The sequence below is a fragment of the Mobula birostris genome, chromosome 2 (assembly GCF_030028105.1).
Source record: "Mobula birostris isolate sMobBir1 chromosome 2, sMobBir1.hap1, whole genome shotgun sequence".
In the NCBI taxonomy this organism is placed as follows: Eukaryota; Metazoa; Chordata; class Chondrichthyes; order Myliobatiformes; family Myliobatidae; genus Mobula; species Mobula birostris.
The window spans coordinates 91,431,151-91,448,551 of record NC_092371.1 but is presented as its reverse complement, the minus strand read 5'-3'; the positions used below and the strand labels follow the sequence as shown (position 1 = coordinate 91,448,551).

The 17,401-nt window shown below is 40.2% G+C and overlaps 1 protein-coding gene across 4 annotated transcripts in view; it reads right to left on the bottom strand.

Annotated features, from left to right (window-relative positions):
- Positions 1-17,401, bottom strand: part of fer1l4 (fer-1 like family member 4) — a 353,096-nt gene that overhangs the window by 84,137 nt on the left and 251,558 nt on the right. For all 4 annotated transcript variants that reach the window (XM_072244965.1, XM_072244971.1, XM_072244979.1 and 1 more), the window contains exons 35-36: positions 16,424-16,534; positions 1,897-2,024 (exon numbers count right to left, since the gene is read on the bottom strand). In XM_072244965.1, coding sequence (XP_072101066.1) covers positions 1,897-2,024; positions 16,424-16,534 — 239 coding nt within the window. The remainder of the gene's footprint in view (positions 1-1,896; positions 2,025-16,423; positions 16,535-17,401) is intronic.

The window sequence follows — 17,401 nt, the reverse complement described above, 5'->3', positions numbered from 1 at the left end:
TTCCGCCACCTCCAACGAGATCCCACCACTAAGCACATCTTTCCCTCCACCCCTCTTTCTGCTTTCTGCAGGGATCACTCCCTACGCAACTTCCTTGTCCATTCGTCCCCCCCATCCCTCCCCACTGATCTCCCTCCTGGTACTTATCCTTGTAAGCAGAACAAGTGCTACACATGCCCTTACACTTCCTTCCTTACCACTATTCAGGGCCCCAGACAGTCCTTCCAGGTGAGGTGACACCACCTGTGAGTCGGCTGGGGTGATATACTGCATCTGGTGCTCCCGATGTGGCCTTCTATATATTGGCGAGACCCGACGCAGACTGGGAGACCGCTTTGCTGAACACCTATGCTCTGTCCGCCAGAGAAAGCAGGATCTCCCAGTGGTCACACATTTTAATTCCACATCCCATTCCCATTCTGACATGTCTATCCATGGCCTCCTCTACTGTAAAGATGAAGCCACACTCAGGTTGGAGGAACAACACCTTATATTCCGTCTGGGTAGCCTCCAACCTGATGGCATGAACATCGACTTCTCTAACTTCTGCTAATGCCCCACCTCCCCCTCGTACCCCATCCGTTATTTATTTTTATACACACATTCTTTCTCTCACTCTCCTTTTTCTCCCTCTGTCCCTCTGACTATACCCCTTGCCTATCCTCTGGGTTCCCCTCCCCTTTGTCTTTCTCCCCGGACCTCCTGTCCCATGATCCTCTCATATCCCCTTTGCCAATCACCTGTCCAGCTCTTGGCTCCATCCCTCCCCCTCCTGTCTTCTCCTATCATTTTGTATCTCCCCCTCCCCCTCCCACTTTCAAATCTCTTACTAACTCTTCCTTCAGTTAGTCCTGACGACGGGTCTCGGCCTAAAATGCCGACTGTACCTCTTCCTAGAGATGCTGCCTGGCCTGCTGTGTTCACCAGCAACTTTGATGTGTGTTGCTTGAATTTCCAGCATCTGCAGAATTCCTGTTGTTTGCGCCATGGCATTCTCCTGGGAGGTCATCCCCCACGAAGGTATCTAAAGCAGTATACTTGTTTTTGAGGGGAATGGCCACAGGGCTGCTCTGGCCTGTTTCCACTTCTCCTGACGGTCACCCAGCTACTCGCCTCCTGCAACTTCAGAGTGACTACCTCCCTGTAACTCTGATGAATTATCTCCTCACTCTCCCGTACAAGCCGAAAGTCATCCAACTGCTGCTCCAGATCCCTCACACGATCTTCAAGGGGCTGCAGTCAGATGCACTTCATGCAGATGTGGTTCACCAGAAGACTCTGGGTCTCCCAGTTCTCCAACATCCAGCACACCACAGCCATTTAAATGGTACAGTAAGAGAGGGAAAAAAAAAGAAAAAAGAAATCTTAACAGATGCCTTACACAGAGCAGAAGCCTCTTTTGAGCCAAAGCCTGTCCTTTCTACTCTCGCCACTGGCCTATCCCTTATCCTTTAATGGCCTTTAAATGGCCTTATCCTGTCTCTATTTATCAAGCAACCTCATAAGAAACTGATAATAAAGGATTGCCTTTAAGAAGTTAAAGCATGTGGCAGATACTTCACCCTAGGTACTTTACACATCCATCTGTTTCTGCTGTTTGTGGTATCTGATAATAGTGGGCCATGTGCATTTTGGTTGCCTCTTAATAGCCCAAAGCAAGTTATATTTTTCCTAGCACTGGAGGGAAATTTCTAATTCCAACCTAATACAATAATTAAATGTTTATTGACAATTAACAATTAACAACTTGGGTGCTTTCACTTCCATAGTATAAGAAACATTGACAAAATAATCCTCACAAATCCTCAAGTTGTGCAAATAAATCTTTTATATAATTTAGGTTTTCCAGCAGTTTACTCATTGATTGCATAACAAGAAAACATCATAAATACTCACTCTCCAAAGACTGGGTTGAGCTGTTTGGGGATATACCGTTCAGCGCTGTCTTGCATTTGTTCACCAATTTTGACCACAATATAAGGATCAGATTTCCCATTCAGGTCAGTGGGAGCAAGGTTAGTTGCCTTGGAAGAAAAATAATCTTTAGTAAGTCACCAGAAGTTTGATTAAAATAACCAGTTGGCCAATTCTTCCTAATGCACCCAGGACCACAACACTTACTGCAATATAAGTTAAAGAAGGAAAATGGACAAATCCCAGGTAGCTATATCCAGGCCCTAAAACATTGCCAAACAAAAAACTCCAGGAATTGCTAAATCAAAGCCTAAATGTCACGTTATCCAGATGTTACCTCATCTGCCGTGGTGGATCCAGAGGACACCTGCATTTAGTCTGCAGGGATGACCCTAGGTTTCTCTTTATCTGCTCCTTAATTCCCCATCCCATTCCTACACTGACTTATTGCAGCCTTTTTAATTCTAGAACTAGATTTCTCAGTATACATCAGTCGTCCATCTGTAACATTGGCTCAGCTTGTTTCTCTTGTCCTTCTTTCTCTCTCCAGGAGGGAGAGCACCGTCAGCCTCATCAGCTGGGCTTCTCATCCAGCTCTGCATTTTTCAACTCCCAAATTATTTTGTTTAAAGAACCATAGAACACTACAGCACAGAAAACAGGCCATTCGGCTTTTCTAGTCTGTGCCAAAATATTATTCCACTAGTCCCATTGACCTGAACCCAGTCCATAACACTCCAGACCTCTCCCATCCATGTACCTATCCAATTTATTCTTAAAACTTAAGAGTGAGCCCGCATTTACCATGTCAGATGGCAGCACGTTCCACACTCCCACCACTCTCTGAGTGAAGAAGTTCCCCCTAATGTTCCCCCTAAACCTTTCCTCTTTCACCCTAAAGTCATGTCCTCTTGTATTTATCTCTCCTAATCTAAGTGGAAAGAGCCTATTCACATTTACTCTGTCTATACCCCTCATAATTTTGTAAACCTCTATCAAAATCCCCCCTTATTCTTCTACACTCCAAGGAATAAAGTCCTAACCTGTTCAATCTTTCCCTGTAACGCAACTCCTGAAGACCCAGCAACATCCTAATAAATCTCTTTCAATCTTACTGATATCCTTCCTAGGTGACCAGAACTGTACACAATACTCCAAATTTGGCCTCACCAATGTCTTACGCAACCTCCCCATAACATCCCAACTCCTGTACTCAATACTTTGATTTATGAATGCCAGGATATCAAAAGCCTTCTTTACCACCCTGTCCACCTGTGACGCCACTTTCAGGGAATTATGTATCTGAACTCACAGATCTCTTTGTTCCTCTGCACTCTTCAGTGCCCTACCATTTACTGGGTATGTCCTACCTTGATTTGTCCTTCCAAAATGCAACACCTCACACTATCTTCTTCTCCTCCTCTGTTTCCATTCACTTAATCTTCAAGTGACAGAGCCCTGTTGGCAGCTGATGGAGTAACATCGTTTTAGATTGCTCCTACCCTATTTACTTTATTGTCTCCTACCTGTTTCTTTTTTGAAACCTTATTATAATACTTTAATATTGCTCTACTATGGCTGGGAAAAGAACAAAAGCTTCTGTGAAACAGAAGATGAATCCCCAGCCACTTTGGATTCAAAGTGACTTCCTTAAAAGGCAAAAATCGGAATTTTCTGAGGAGTTTCAACGACTTAATGGCAAATTGGATATAATCCAACAAACCTTAACTGAGCATGAGAACCGAATTCAGGAAAATACTGGTGACACTTGAAGAGGATGTTGAAGATACAATTAAACTCTGCAAAGAGTTATCCTTATCCAATGAAAAAATGATGAAAAGGATTATCAATCTAGAAAATAGTAACAGGAGAAATATTCTAAGTTTTCATGAATTTCATATTAAGGACCTTTTAATTTGCCATACCCGTCAACAAGGAATGATAGCTTTCCATGGTTACAAGGTCAGATTTGTGGAGGACTATTCGTCTGAAGTTATGGCTGATTGTATGAAATATAATGAAGTTATGTCGGAACTTTACAATAAAGGATTTAAACCATCCCTTCAGTTTCCCGCCCATCTGAGTATTGATTTGAAGAATGGATTGCAAAAAAGAATAAAGTCGGTTGAAGACCCAAAAGAGTTTCTGAAGGTTGAAGTCTAAAACTGTTATATTTCTTATTTGATCAATTTTTTCTTCTGTTAATATGAATTTGAAATAAGTTTTCAATAAGCTTACATTTTGGCTGTTCATATATTGTTTTCTGTTACTTTTTTTGATACTTTTTTATTATATCCCTTTTTGAGGCTTTATTTTAATATGGCTTTCTCTGAATTTGTTTAAATTGATCCTTTTATATTTTTGAATACTGAGTTATTTTTCTTTTTATGTTGTCTCTTGGTAGGGACATAATAGACCTTGAAGGACCAGAGTTTCTGTCAACAGGATTTTTTGGGGAGGGGACTTTTTAGTTGTTAGCTCGCTGACTGTCTATTAGTCAGCACTCTGGCTTTGGGTGGGGAAGGAGCTATTTCTTTCCGGGAGCTGTGCTGGGTTGATTATATGATTGTCTGTTTCACTACCTTACCTTACGGTTTGCTTTCTAGTTTTAATAATTTCTGGCCAGATCTTTTAATTACATGAGGATTTGTATTTAAAATGGTTCGAAATATTAACTTATTTAGTTTGAATGTGCAAGGGCTGAGTCACCCCATTAAATGGAACAAAGTGTTTGCTTATATTAAAAAATTAAAAGCACCCATTATTTTCTTACAAGAAACACACATACGCAGCTGTGATAGCTTACGTTTTTTACTTGGTGGAAGGACATATAATTCCATTCTTCGTTTAATGCAAAATCATGTGGAGTTTTGATTTTTGTAGATGATACAGTTTCCTTTGTTCAGCATAAAGTTGTTTCGAATCCTAATGGTCGTTTTGTTATTGTATCAGGGAGTTTAGACAGTAAATTGATTGTTTTTGCTAATGTATATGCCCCCAACGTAGACGATCCAGGATTTTTTGAACATCTATTTTCATTTTTGCCAGATTTGTGTACTTACTCTCTTGTGATGGGAAGAGATTTTAACTGTTGGTTAGATCCAGGATTCTGTCAAACCAGCCACACTTAATAAATCAGCTTTGTTTACCCAATCCTTTCTAACTAAATGTAGTATAGTTGATGCTTGGCATTTTCTTCATCCGACGGACAGGGAGTATTCTTTTTTCGCTCAAGTCCATCATTCTTTTACCAGGATTGATTATTTTTTTATTGACAGTCAAATGATTCCACTGGTTCGACTGATTGAATATAAAGAGATTGCTATTTCTGACCACTCTCCTGTACTTCTATCTCTAAATCTTCCTGGTCCTATCCCTGTGAGTAGATTTTGGCGATTTAGTTTAAGTCTGTTATCCGATGAAGACTTTATAAAATTTATAGAGAATCAAATTACTTTTTTTTTCGAAGAAAATACGTTGGAAGAGACGTCTAGTCTTATTATATGGGATACTTTTAGAGCATATATCCGGGGTCAAGTTATTTCTTACACTGCAGACATCATTAAAAAAATTAACAAAGGGAGAAATGAACTAGCTAATCAGTTAAAAAAAACTGGACCATAAATATGCTTTGGTACCTGATCCTGAAATATATAAGAGATGTATTGAAACCAAAACTAAATATGATCTTCTTTTAACGTATCCAATTGAAAGCCAGTTTTTAAAAAATAGAAGTCAATTTTATGTTCACAGAGATAAAACTGGTAAGCTACTGGCTGATCAATTGAAGCCATTTATAGCCAAGCGACAAATTAAAGAAATACATTAAATTAATGGGGACATGACACTGACCACTTTGAAGTTAATGACACTTTTAAGGAATTTAATTCCAAATTGTATAGTTCTGACTCTGTTAATGACAATATTGCAATGCATAATTTTTAGATCAATTAAATATTCCTAATCTTTCCATAGGTGATCGTAGGAAATTGGATCAACCTATCTCCCAGGAGGAAATTGCTCAGGCTATACGAGAATTGCATTCTGGGAAATCCCCAGGACCCGATGGATTCTCTGGAGAATTTTATAAGGCTTTTTCCTCTTTGCTTATACCACATTTATGTTCTACCCTTACAGACTCCCTTAAGGCAGGAAGATTACCAGAGTCTTTTTACAAAGCTTCCATTTCGCTTATTCTCAAAAAGAATAAGAATCCTACTGAATGTTCTTCGTATAGACCTATCTCTTTACTCAATTTTGATACTAAAATTTTTTCTAAAGTGTTGGCTCACAGACTTGAAAATATTATATCTTCTCTAGTTTTGGATGATCAGACAGGATTTATTAAAAATCAATATTCCCATTTTAATATAAGGTATTTCTTAAATGTTATGCATTCTCCATCTAAGGAAATATCAGAATGTGTGATACCTTTGGATGCGGAGAAGGCCTTTGACAGAGTTGAATGTAATTATCTTTTTATATCCTTAGAAAAATTTAATTTAGGACCTAATTTTATTCATTGGATTAAATTATTTATTTCCCTCCGCTTGGGTTCTTACTAATCTTCAGAATTCTAAACCCTTTAGACTCCAATGTGGGACTAGACAAGGTTGTTCTTTGAACCCTCTGCTTTTTGATTTGGTATTAGAACCCTTTGCAATTGCTTTTCAAGAGTCTAAAGAGATTACTGGTATTTTAAGGAGAGGTACTATTCATAAAGTGTCGCTCTATGCTGATGACTTATTGCTTTTTATATCTGATGTTACAACCCCTTTAACATTTGTGTTCCATTTACTGACTAATTTTAGTCAGATCTCAGGATAAAAATTAAATTTACATAAGAGTGAACTGTTTCCTTTAAACAATTTAATACCAACCTTCCTTTTAACCTTCCTTTTAAAATTTTAAGAAAACAATTTACATATTTAGGAGTAACAATTACTAAGAATTATAAAGATTTATTTAAGGAAAATTTTTTAACTTTAATGAATTATGTTAAAACACATTCTAATTGGTTGCCTCTTTCTTTATCACTGACTGGCCGAATTAATTCTATTAAAATGAATATCTTCCCTAAATTTATATACCTTTTTCAAGCTGTGCCTGTTTTTATTCCTAAATCTTTTTTTGACTCTTTGGATTCAATTCTTTCTTCCTATATATGGAAGAATAAAAAATTTCGAATAAATAAAGTTCACCTTCAAAAAACCAAACAAAATGGAGGCTTTGCCTTACCCAATTTTAGGTTATATTATTGGGCAGTTAATATATGAAATATTACATTCTGGATATATTACAGTAACCACGAGAATTGTCCTACATGGGTCTCTTTGGAAGTCAACTAATTTTCCATTATTTCTTTACTTGGATCCTCACTTCCTTTATCTTTAAGTAAACTAATGGAAAATGTGGTGGTCAAACATACTTTGAGGATTTGGTTACAGTTTAGAAAACATTTTGGTTTATTGAGATTCTCCCTCTCGAGTCCTATCTTTTCTAATTGTTTTTTTAAACCATCTTTAATTGACTTATCTTTTAAAGAATGGGATAGATTGCGTATTAAATGATTTCAGGATTTGTTTGATGGAGGGAACCTCTCTTCTTTTGTGCAACTTTCAATGAAATTTAACCTTTCCAATACCCACTTTTTAAGATCTCAATTACATACATTTCCTACGAGTCCAGATAAGAATATAATAGATACAATTTTTAATCTGAAACCCTTTGACAATGGTTCAATATCTTACATTTACAGTCTGCTGTTGGGTCTGAAAAAGGCCTCTTTAGATAAAATTAAAGGAGACTGGCAAAAGGATTTACAGATTTTCATATCTGAAGAGAGCTGGAAGATTATTTTAAAATTGACTAATTCTTCATCATTATGTGCTTGTTATTCTTGATTACAATTCAAAGTGGTACATAGAATTCATATGCCTAACGACAAGCTCTCTCGTTTCTACACAGATATTTCCCCTTACTGTGATAGATGTACTAATGGAATGGCTGCACTAACTCATACGTTTTGGACATGTCCGAGCCTTGAAAAATTTTGGAAAGATGTATTTCAAACTTTTTCTGTACTTTTCACTGCTATTTTTAAGCCCAATCCCTCAGCTGACATGTTTGATATTGCTGAGTATAGTGTTACAAAACTGAAGCCGTCTAATTTGCGGGTATTGGCCTTTATGTCTCTTATGGCCAGGAGGGCGATCTTGCTCAAGTGGAAGGAGACCGCCCCACCCACTCATGTCAATGGCTATCTGATGTTACGTTGTGCCTTGATCTAGAGAAGGTTTGTTGTTCGATTTCTGATTCTAAACATGATATTCTAATGTTATGGGGACACTTTGAGTTATTTTCATAATCTTTGAACCATTATTAAAGGATGGATCTGAGCCATTATTATTATAATATTATATGGTAAGGTATTTTACTTCTCTTTTTTTGACCAACCAGCTCATTTTGGTAGTGGGGGTAGATTTTTTTTAAATAAAATTTAATTATTTTATTTTATTTCATTTCATAATTCAATCTCTTTTTTCTACATGATTGATTTGGAATATGGGATACTGTGATCATATTACTATGATTTAAATGTAATGTAATTCATATCACTTACTTGTATCCTTATGAATTTTGTATTTGTATTCATGCAATTTATATAACATTACTAAAAATATTAAGAGAGTATTTAATCTTCAGATGACCTTGTTTACACTATCAGAGCCCAGCCTCTCTCCAGCTTCATGAGCTTTTTATCGCTTTTCACCTCTGATGAAAGATCTTCCGAAGATGCAACCCAATGTTCAGTATTTCAGTACATCCAGTATTTTTTGCTTTTGTTTTAGTTTTCCAGCATTTGCAGCTTTTTTTTAATCTTCACTCAATCGCCATCTTCTTCGTGATTCTCATGTGGAAGTACTCATTGATACATAAACTATCTATTTACTTTACTGTATATTGCTTATTCATTGTTCAGGATATGGCTAATGCCGTCAAGGGCCCCATTTTTTTGTCCATCCCTATTTCTTCTCAAGAAGCTAAGACCATAAGACCAGATAGGAGCAGAAGTAAGCCATTTGGCCCATTGAGTCTGCTCAGCCATTTCATCACGACTTAACCAGTTTTCCTCTCAGTCCCAATCTCTTGCCTTCTCTCCATATCCCTTCATGCCCTGACCAATCAAGAATCTATCAGCCTCTGCCTTAAATATACATAAAAACCTGGCCTCCACAGTTGCCTATGGCAAAGAATTCTACAGATTCACTGCTATCTGGCTAAAAAAAATAATTCTTCATCTCCATTCTAAAAGCACTCTATTCTGAGGCTGTGTCCTCTAGGCTTAGACTCTCCAACCATAGGAAACAGCCTCTCCACATCCACTCTATTAAGGTCTTCCACCATTTGATAGGTTTCAATGAGGTCACTCTCATTCTTCTGAATTCTAGTGAGTACAGGCCCAGAGCCATCAAATGTTCTTAACATGACCAGCCATTCAATCCTAGAATCATTTTCATGAAGCTCCTTTGAATCTTCTCCAATTTCAGCACATCCTTTCTAAGGGGTCCAAAGCAGTTCACATTACTCCAAGTAAGTCCTCACACGTGCTTTCCAAATTCTCAACATAGAAATTAACAGCACGTTACAGGCCATTCAGCCCCCAATGTTGTGCCAACCATCTAACCTACTCTAGAAGCTGCCTAGAATTTCCCTAGCATATAGCCCTCTATTTTCCACAGCTCCATGTACCTATCTACAAATCTCTTAAATGAACTATTGTACCTGCCTCCACCACCATCACTTGCAATGCATTCCATACACCCAGCACTCTCTATGTGAAAAACTTACCCCTGACGTCCCCTCTGTACCTACTTCCATTAAAACTATGCCCCTCATGTTTAGCCATGTTAGCCCTGGGAAAAAGCCTCTGGATATCCACATGATCAAATCCTCTCATCATCTTATACACTTCTATCAGCTCACCTCTCATCTTCCATCGCTCTAAGGAGAAAAGGCCAAGTTACTCAACCTATTCTCAGAAGGCACCCTCTCCAATCCAGGCAACATCCTTGTAAATCTCCTCTGCATTCTCTCTATAGTATCCACATCCTTCCTGTAATGAGGTGACTAGAACTGAGCACAGTACTCCAAGTGGGGTCTGACTAAGGTGTTATACAGCTGTAACATTACCTCATGGCTCTTGAACCCAATCCCATGGTTGATGAAGGCCAACATACCATACATCTTCTTAACAACACTGTCAACCTGTGAAGAAGCTTGGAGTGTCCTAGGGACATGGACCCCAAGATCTCGCTGATCATCCACACCGCTGAGAGTCTTATCATTTAAAATAAATTCTATCATCAAATTTGACCTACCAAAATGAACCACTTCACGTTTAGAGAAACACAGAAACATAGAAAACCTACAGCATAATACAGGCCCTTCGGCCCACAATGCTGTGCCAAACACGTACTTACTTCAGAAAGTACTAGGGCTACGCATAGCCCTCTATTTTTCTAAACTCCATGTACCTATCCAGGAGTCTCTTAAAAGACCCTATCGTATCTGCCTCCACCACCATCACTGGCAGCCCAATCCACCCACTCACCACTGTTTGCGTCAAAAACTTACCCCTGACATCTCCTCTGTACCTACTTCCAAGCACCTTAAAACTGTGCCCTCTCGTGTTATCCATTTCAGGCTTGGGGAAAAGCCTCTGAATATCCACGCCATCAATGCCTCTCATTATCTTATACACATCTATCAGGTCACCTCTCATCCTCTGTCGCTCCAAGGAGAAAAGGCCGAATTCACTCAACCTATTCTCATAAGGCATGCTCCCCAATCCAGGCAACATCCCTGTAATCTCTCTGCACACTTTCTATAGTTTCCACATCCTTCCTGCAGTGAGGCAACTGTACTCCAAGTGGGGTCTGACCATGGTCCTATATAGCTGCAACATTACCTCTCAGCTCTTAAACTCAGTCCCACGGTTCATGAGGGCCAATGCACCAAATGTCTTCTTAACCACACAGTCAATCTGTGCAGCAGCTTTGAGTGTCCTACGGACTCAGACCCCGAAATCCCCCTGATCCTCCACACTGCCAAGAGGCTTACCATTAATACGATATTCTGCCATCATGTTTGACCTACCAAAATGAACCACCTCACACTTATTCAGGTTGAACTCCATCTGCCACTTCTCAGCCCAGTTTTGCATCCTATTGATGTCCCACTATAACCTCTGACAGCCCTGCACACTATCCACAACACCCCAAAACTTTGTGATATCAACAAATTTACTAACCCATCCCTCCACTTCCTCATCCAGGTCATTTATAAAAATCACGAAGAGAATGGGTTCCCAGAGCAGATCCCCGAGGCACTCCACTGGTCACCAACCTCCACGCAGAATATTACCTGTCTACAACCACTCTTTGCCTTCTATGGGTGAGCCAATTCTGGATCCACAAAGCAAGGTCCCCTTGGATCCCATGCCTCCTTACTTTCTCAATAAGCCTTGTATAGGGCACCTTATCAAATGCCTTGCTGATATCCACATACACTACACCTACTGCTCTACCTTCATCAATGTGTTCAGTCACATCCTCAAAAAATTCAATCAGGCTCGTAAGGCATGACCTGCCTTTGACAAAGCCAGTTGATTATTCCTAATCATATTATGCCTCTCCGAATGTTCATAAATCCTGCCTCTCAGGATCTTTTCCATCAACTTACCAACCACTGAAGTAAGACTCACTGGTCTATAATTTCCTGGGCTATCTCTACTCCCTTTCTTGAATAAGGGAACAACATCTGTAATCCTCCAGTCCTCTGGAACCTCTCCCGTCCCATTGATGATGCAAAGATCTTTGCCAGAGGCTCAGCAATATCCTCCCTTGCCTCCCACAGTAGCCTGGGGTACATCTTGTTCGATCCCAGAGACTTATCCAACTTGATGCTTTCCAAAAGCTCCAGCACATCCTCTTTCTTAATGTCTATATGTTCAAGCTTTTCAATCTGCTGTAAATCATCCCTACAATCGCCAAGATCCTTTTCCATAGTGAATACTAAAGCAAAGTATTCATTAAGTACCTCTGCTATCTCCTCCGGTTCCATACACACTTTTCCACCGTCACACTTGTTTGGTCCTATTCTCTCATGCCATATCCTCTTGCTCTTCACATACTTGTAGAATGCCTTGGGGTTTTCCTTAATCCTGCTCGTCAAGGCCCTTCTGGCCCTTCTCATTTCAATCTTAAGATCCTTCCTGCTAACCTTATAATCTTTTAGATCTCTATCATTACCTAGTTTTTTTGAGCCTTTTGTAAGGTTTTCTTTTCTTCTTGACTAGATTTACAACAGCCTTCGTACACCATGGTTCCTGTACCCTAACATCCTTCTTCTGTCTCATTGGAATGTACTTATACAGAACGCCACCCAAATATCCCCTGAACATTTGCCACATTTCTGCCGTACATTTCTCTGAGAACATCTGTTCGCAGTTTATGCTTCCAAGTTCCTGCCTGAGAACTTCATTATTTCCCCTTACTCCAATTAAACACTTTCCTAACTTGCCTGTTCCTATCCCTCTCCAATGCTATGACCAGGTTCATTTCCCATTACCAGATCAAGTACAGCCCCTCCTCTTGTAGGCTTATCTATATATTGTGTCAGGAAAACTTCCTGAACACACCTAACAAACTCCACCCCATCTAAACCCCATGCTCTAAGGAGATACCAATCAATATTTGGGACATTAAAATCTCCCACCATGACAACCCTGTTATTATTACATCTTTCCAGAATCTGTCTCCCTATCTGCTCCTCAATGTCCCTGTTACTATTGGGTGATCTATAGAAAACACCCAGTAGAGTTATTGATTCCTTCCTGTTTCTAACTTCCACCCACAGAGACTCTGTTGACAGTCCCTCCATGGCTTCCTCCTTTTCTGCAATCATGACATTATCTCTGATCAACAGTGCCATGCCCCCAGCTCTTTTGCCTCCTTCCCTGTCCTTTCTGAAAGATCTAAAGCCTGGCAGTTGAAGTACATTCCTGCCCCTGAGCCATCCAAGTCTCTGTAATGGTCACAACATCATAGCTCCTTATTATAGCAACTCATCTGGGTTGAACTCCATCTGCCACTTCTCAGCCGAGTTTTGTATCCTATCAACGTCTCGCTGTAACTTCTGACACCTGTCCTGACTATCCACAACTTCCCCAACCTTTGTGTCATCAGCAAACCTACTAACCCACCCTTCTACTTCCTCATCCAAGTCATTTATAAAAATCACAAAGAGGAGGAGTCCCAGAACAGATCCCTGCGGAACACCACAGGAGGACTGGTCATCATCCTCCATGCAGAATATGAATCATCTACAACCACCTTCTGTGGGCAAGCCAATTCTGAATCCACAAAGCAAGGTCTCCTTGGATCCCATGCCTCATTACTTTCTGAATGAGCCTTTCTTATCAGATGCCTTTCTGAAATCCATATACACTACATTCACTGCTCTATTTTCATCAATGTGTTTTGTTACATAGAAGCATAGAAAACCTCAATACTGGCCTTTTGGCCCACAATGCTGTGCTGAACATGTACTTAATTTAGAAATTACCTAGGGTTACCCATAGCTCTCAAAGTATTCATTCAGGCTGATAAGGAATGACCTGCTCTTGGCAAGCCATGCTCACTATCCCTAATCAGATTATGTCTCTCCAAATGCTCGTAAATCCTGCCTCTCAGGATCTTCTCCAACAACTTGCCCACCACTGAAATAAGACTCACTGGTATACAGCTTCCTAAGTTATCCCCACCCCCTTTCTTGAACAAGGGAACAACATTTGCAACCTTCCAATCCTCTAGTCCCAATTGATGATGCAAAGATTATCACCAGAGGCTCAACAACCTCCTTCCTTGCTTCCCACAGTAGCCTAGGGTATATCTCACCTGGTCCCGGCGACTTATCTAACTTAATGCTTTTCAAAAGCTCCAACACATCCTCTTTCTTAATGTCTATATACTCAGGCATTTCAGTCCACTGTAAGTCATCCCCAGAATTGTCATGGTCCTTTTCATTGGTGAATACTGAAACAAAGTATTCATTAAGTACCTCCGCTACCTCCTCAGACTGCATACACACGTTTCCACTGTCACAGCTGATTGGTCCTATTCTCACATGGTTCATCCTCTTGCTCTTATAGAATGCCTTGGGGTTTTCCTTAATCCTGCTCACCAAAGCCTTTTCATGAGCCTTTCTGGCTCTCCTAATTTCATTCTTGAGCTCCCTCCTGGCTTCCTTGTAATTTTCTTGAACTCTATCAGTACCTAGTTTCTTGAACGTTTTGTAAGCTTTTGTTTTCCTCTTAACTAGATTTTCCACAGCCTTTGTACACCATGGTTCTTTTACCCTACCATCCTTTCCTTTCCTCAATGGAACACACCTATACAGAATTCCATGCAAGTACTCCCTAAACATTTATCACATTTCTGCCATGCATTTCCCTGAGAACATCTGCTTCCAATTTATGCTCTGAAGTTCCTTCCTAATACTATCAATTACCACCTACCCCAATTAAATGTTTTCCCAAATCGTCTGCTCCTTTCCCTTTCCAGGGCTATGGTAAAGGAAATAGAGTTGTGATCACTACCTCCAAATTGCTTTCCCACTGAGAGATATGACACCTGATCAGGTTAATTTCCCAATACCAGATTAAGTACAGCTTCTCCTTGGGTTAGCTTGTCTACATATTGCATCAGAAAACTTTCCTGAACACACCTAACAAACTCCACTCCATCTAAACCCCTTGTTCCGAGGAGATGTCAGTCAATATCTGGAAAGTTAAAATCTCCCATCACAACAACTATTATTATTGCACCATTCCAGAACCTACCTCCTTATCGACCCCTCGATGTCCCTGTTACTACTGGGGGGACATTAACATTATACATATTACATATTATTAACACTATATCCTTGCTTTTATATTCTTGTCCTCTTGGAATAAACGTTAACATCGCATTTACCTTCCTCACCGCAGACTCAACTTGCAAATTAATCTTTTATGGAATCCTGCACAAGAACTCCTAAATCCTTTTGCATCTCAGTTTCTTGTACCTTCTCTCTACTTAGAAAATATTCAACCCTTTAATTTCTTCTACCAAATTGCATGACCATGAAATTCTGGACGCTGTATTCTATCAGCCACTTCTTTGCCCATTCTCCTAATCTGTCTCAGTCCTTCTGTAGCCTCTCTACTTACTCAAAACAAAACTTATCTTCATATCATCTACAAACTTTGCAACAAAGCCATCAATTTCCTCATCCAAATCATTGACATATAATGAAAAAGAATGTGTCCCAACACAGATCACTGTGGAAGAACACTAGTCACCAGAAGCCAACCAGAAAAGGCTCCTTGATTCCCACTCTTTGCCTCCTGCCAATCAGCCACTGCTTTATCTATACTAGAATCTTTCCTGTAATACCATGGGCTCATAGCTTGTTAAACAGCCTCGTTTGGCACCTTGTCAAAGGCAATTCTCCTTTGTCTATCCTGCTTCCTATTTCTTGAATTCCAAAATATTTGTTTGGCAAGATTTTCCCTTTTGGAAACCATGCTGACTACAGCCTAATTCATCATGTGCCTCCAAGTACCCTGAGACCTCATTGATAATAATCGACTCCAAAGATTACAACCCTGGAGATCCTTTTTCTCAGCAATCTACCTCGCTCCCTAAAATCTCTCTTCAGCACCCTGAAGGCTGCACACCCTCACCCTTGAGAGTGCTATGGACCTGAAGTGAGACGTCCCTGATCCTGGCACCAGGGAGGCAACATAGAATCTGGATGTCTCTATCGCAGCCACAGAACCTTCTCTGACTCAGGAATCTCCTATCAACACTGCAGTACGTTTCAACTCTCTGCCCTTCTGAGCCACAGCATCAGAGATCCAGACATTGTGGCTCCCCCCGGTAGGTTATCCCCCTCAATAGTATCTAAAGTTATATACTTATTATTGAAGAAAGTGCCCACAGGTGTACTCTGCACTGGCTGTGCATTTCCCCTCCTTCTCCTGACAGTCACCCAGTTTCCTGACTCTTGCAACCTAGGAGATGACTACCTCCTCATTCTCCTGTACGAAGCAAAGGTCATCAAGCTGCAGCTCTGGTTCCTTAATATGTCCTTTCAGGAGCTGCAGCTCCAGCCGCCTGGTGCAGATGTGTTTATCCGTGAGATTGGAGGTCTCCCAGACTTCCCTTAACAATCTCTCTTCACGGATGCTACCTAACTTGCTGAGAACATGAAGCAGTTTCTACTTTGTAAAATAAGTTAAGATTTCAGCATCCACAATGTTCTTCTTTTGTAACTTACTATTTTTGGCTTTTTTTTAGTAAATTAACTGAAAGTTAAATGACTGCAGAAACAGATGAAAAAGGCTGTTACTATATCAAGCTCAGTATCTCTAAGAGAAAATTTCTATGAAAAGTTTACTCACTTTCACGATGTAAACCCTGACAAGAACTTTGACTGGTCTGTTAGTTGGTTTTCCCTGTAGTATCTTAAAACTAGATTCTACTTCATCACTTGGGTAGATTAGGAGGGATCCCTGTCAAAGTAAAAATAAATACAATTAAATAAAATGAATGAGCAGCACATTTTTTTATCTTCTACAACTCTGCTGTTTAAAATATTGTTGGATAAAAATGTTGGTTAATTAGTAAGCTTGCAGACAACATAAAAGTTCATCTGAGTTATAGGTAGTGGGAAGGTTAGAAATATGGGTGGAGAAATGGCAGCTGGAGTTTAAGCAACAAACCCAAAATGCTGGTGGAACGCAGCAAGCCAGGCAGCATCTATAGGAAGAGGTATGTGTCGACGTTTCGGGCCGAGACCCTTCGTCAGGACTAACTGAAAGAAGAGCTAGTAAGAGATTTGAAAGTGGGAGGGGGAGGGGGAGATCCAAAATGATAGGAGAAGACAGGAGGGGAGGGATGGAGCTAAGAGCTGGAAAGTTGATTGGCAAAAGGGATACAAGGCTGGAGAAGGAAGAGGATCATGGGACAAGAAGCCTGGGGAGAAATAAAGGGGGAGGGGAGCCCAGAGGAAGATGGAGAGCAGGCAAGGAGTTATAGTGAGAGGGACAGAGGGAGAAAAGAGAGAGGTTAATCTGGACAAGTGTGAGGTGTTACACTTTGAAAGGTCAAAGGTAAGAAGAAAGTATGCAATAAATATCAGGAACCTTTGGGACACTGGTGAATCTTAGGGTGCAGGTCTATAGCTCTCTTAAAGATAAAATAAAGATGCAACTTGTAAGCAACACACATCAAAGTTGCTGGTGAACGCAGCAGGCCAGGCAGCATCTGAAGGAAGAGGTACAGTCGACGTTTCAGGCCGAGATCCTTCGTCAGGACTAACTGAAGGAAGAGTGAGTAAGGGATTTGAAAGTTGGAGGGGGAGGGGGAGGGAGAGATCC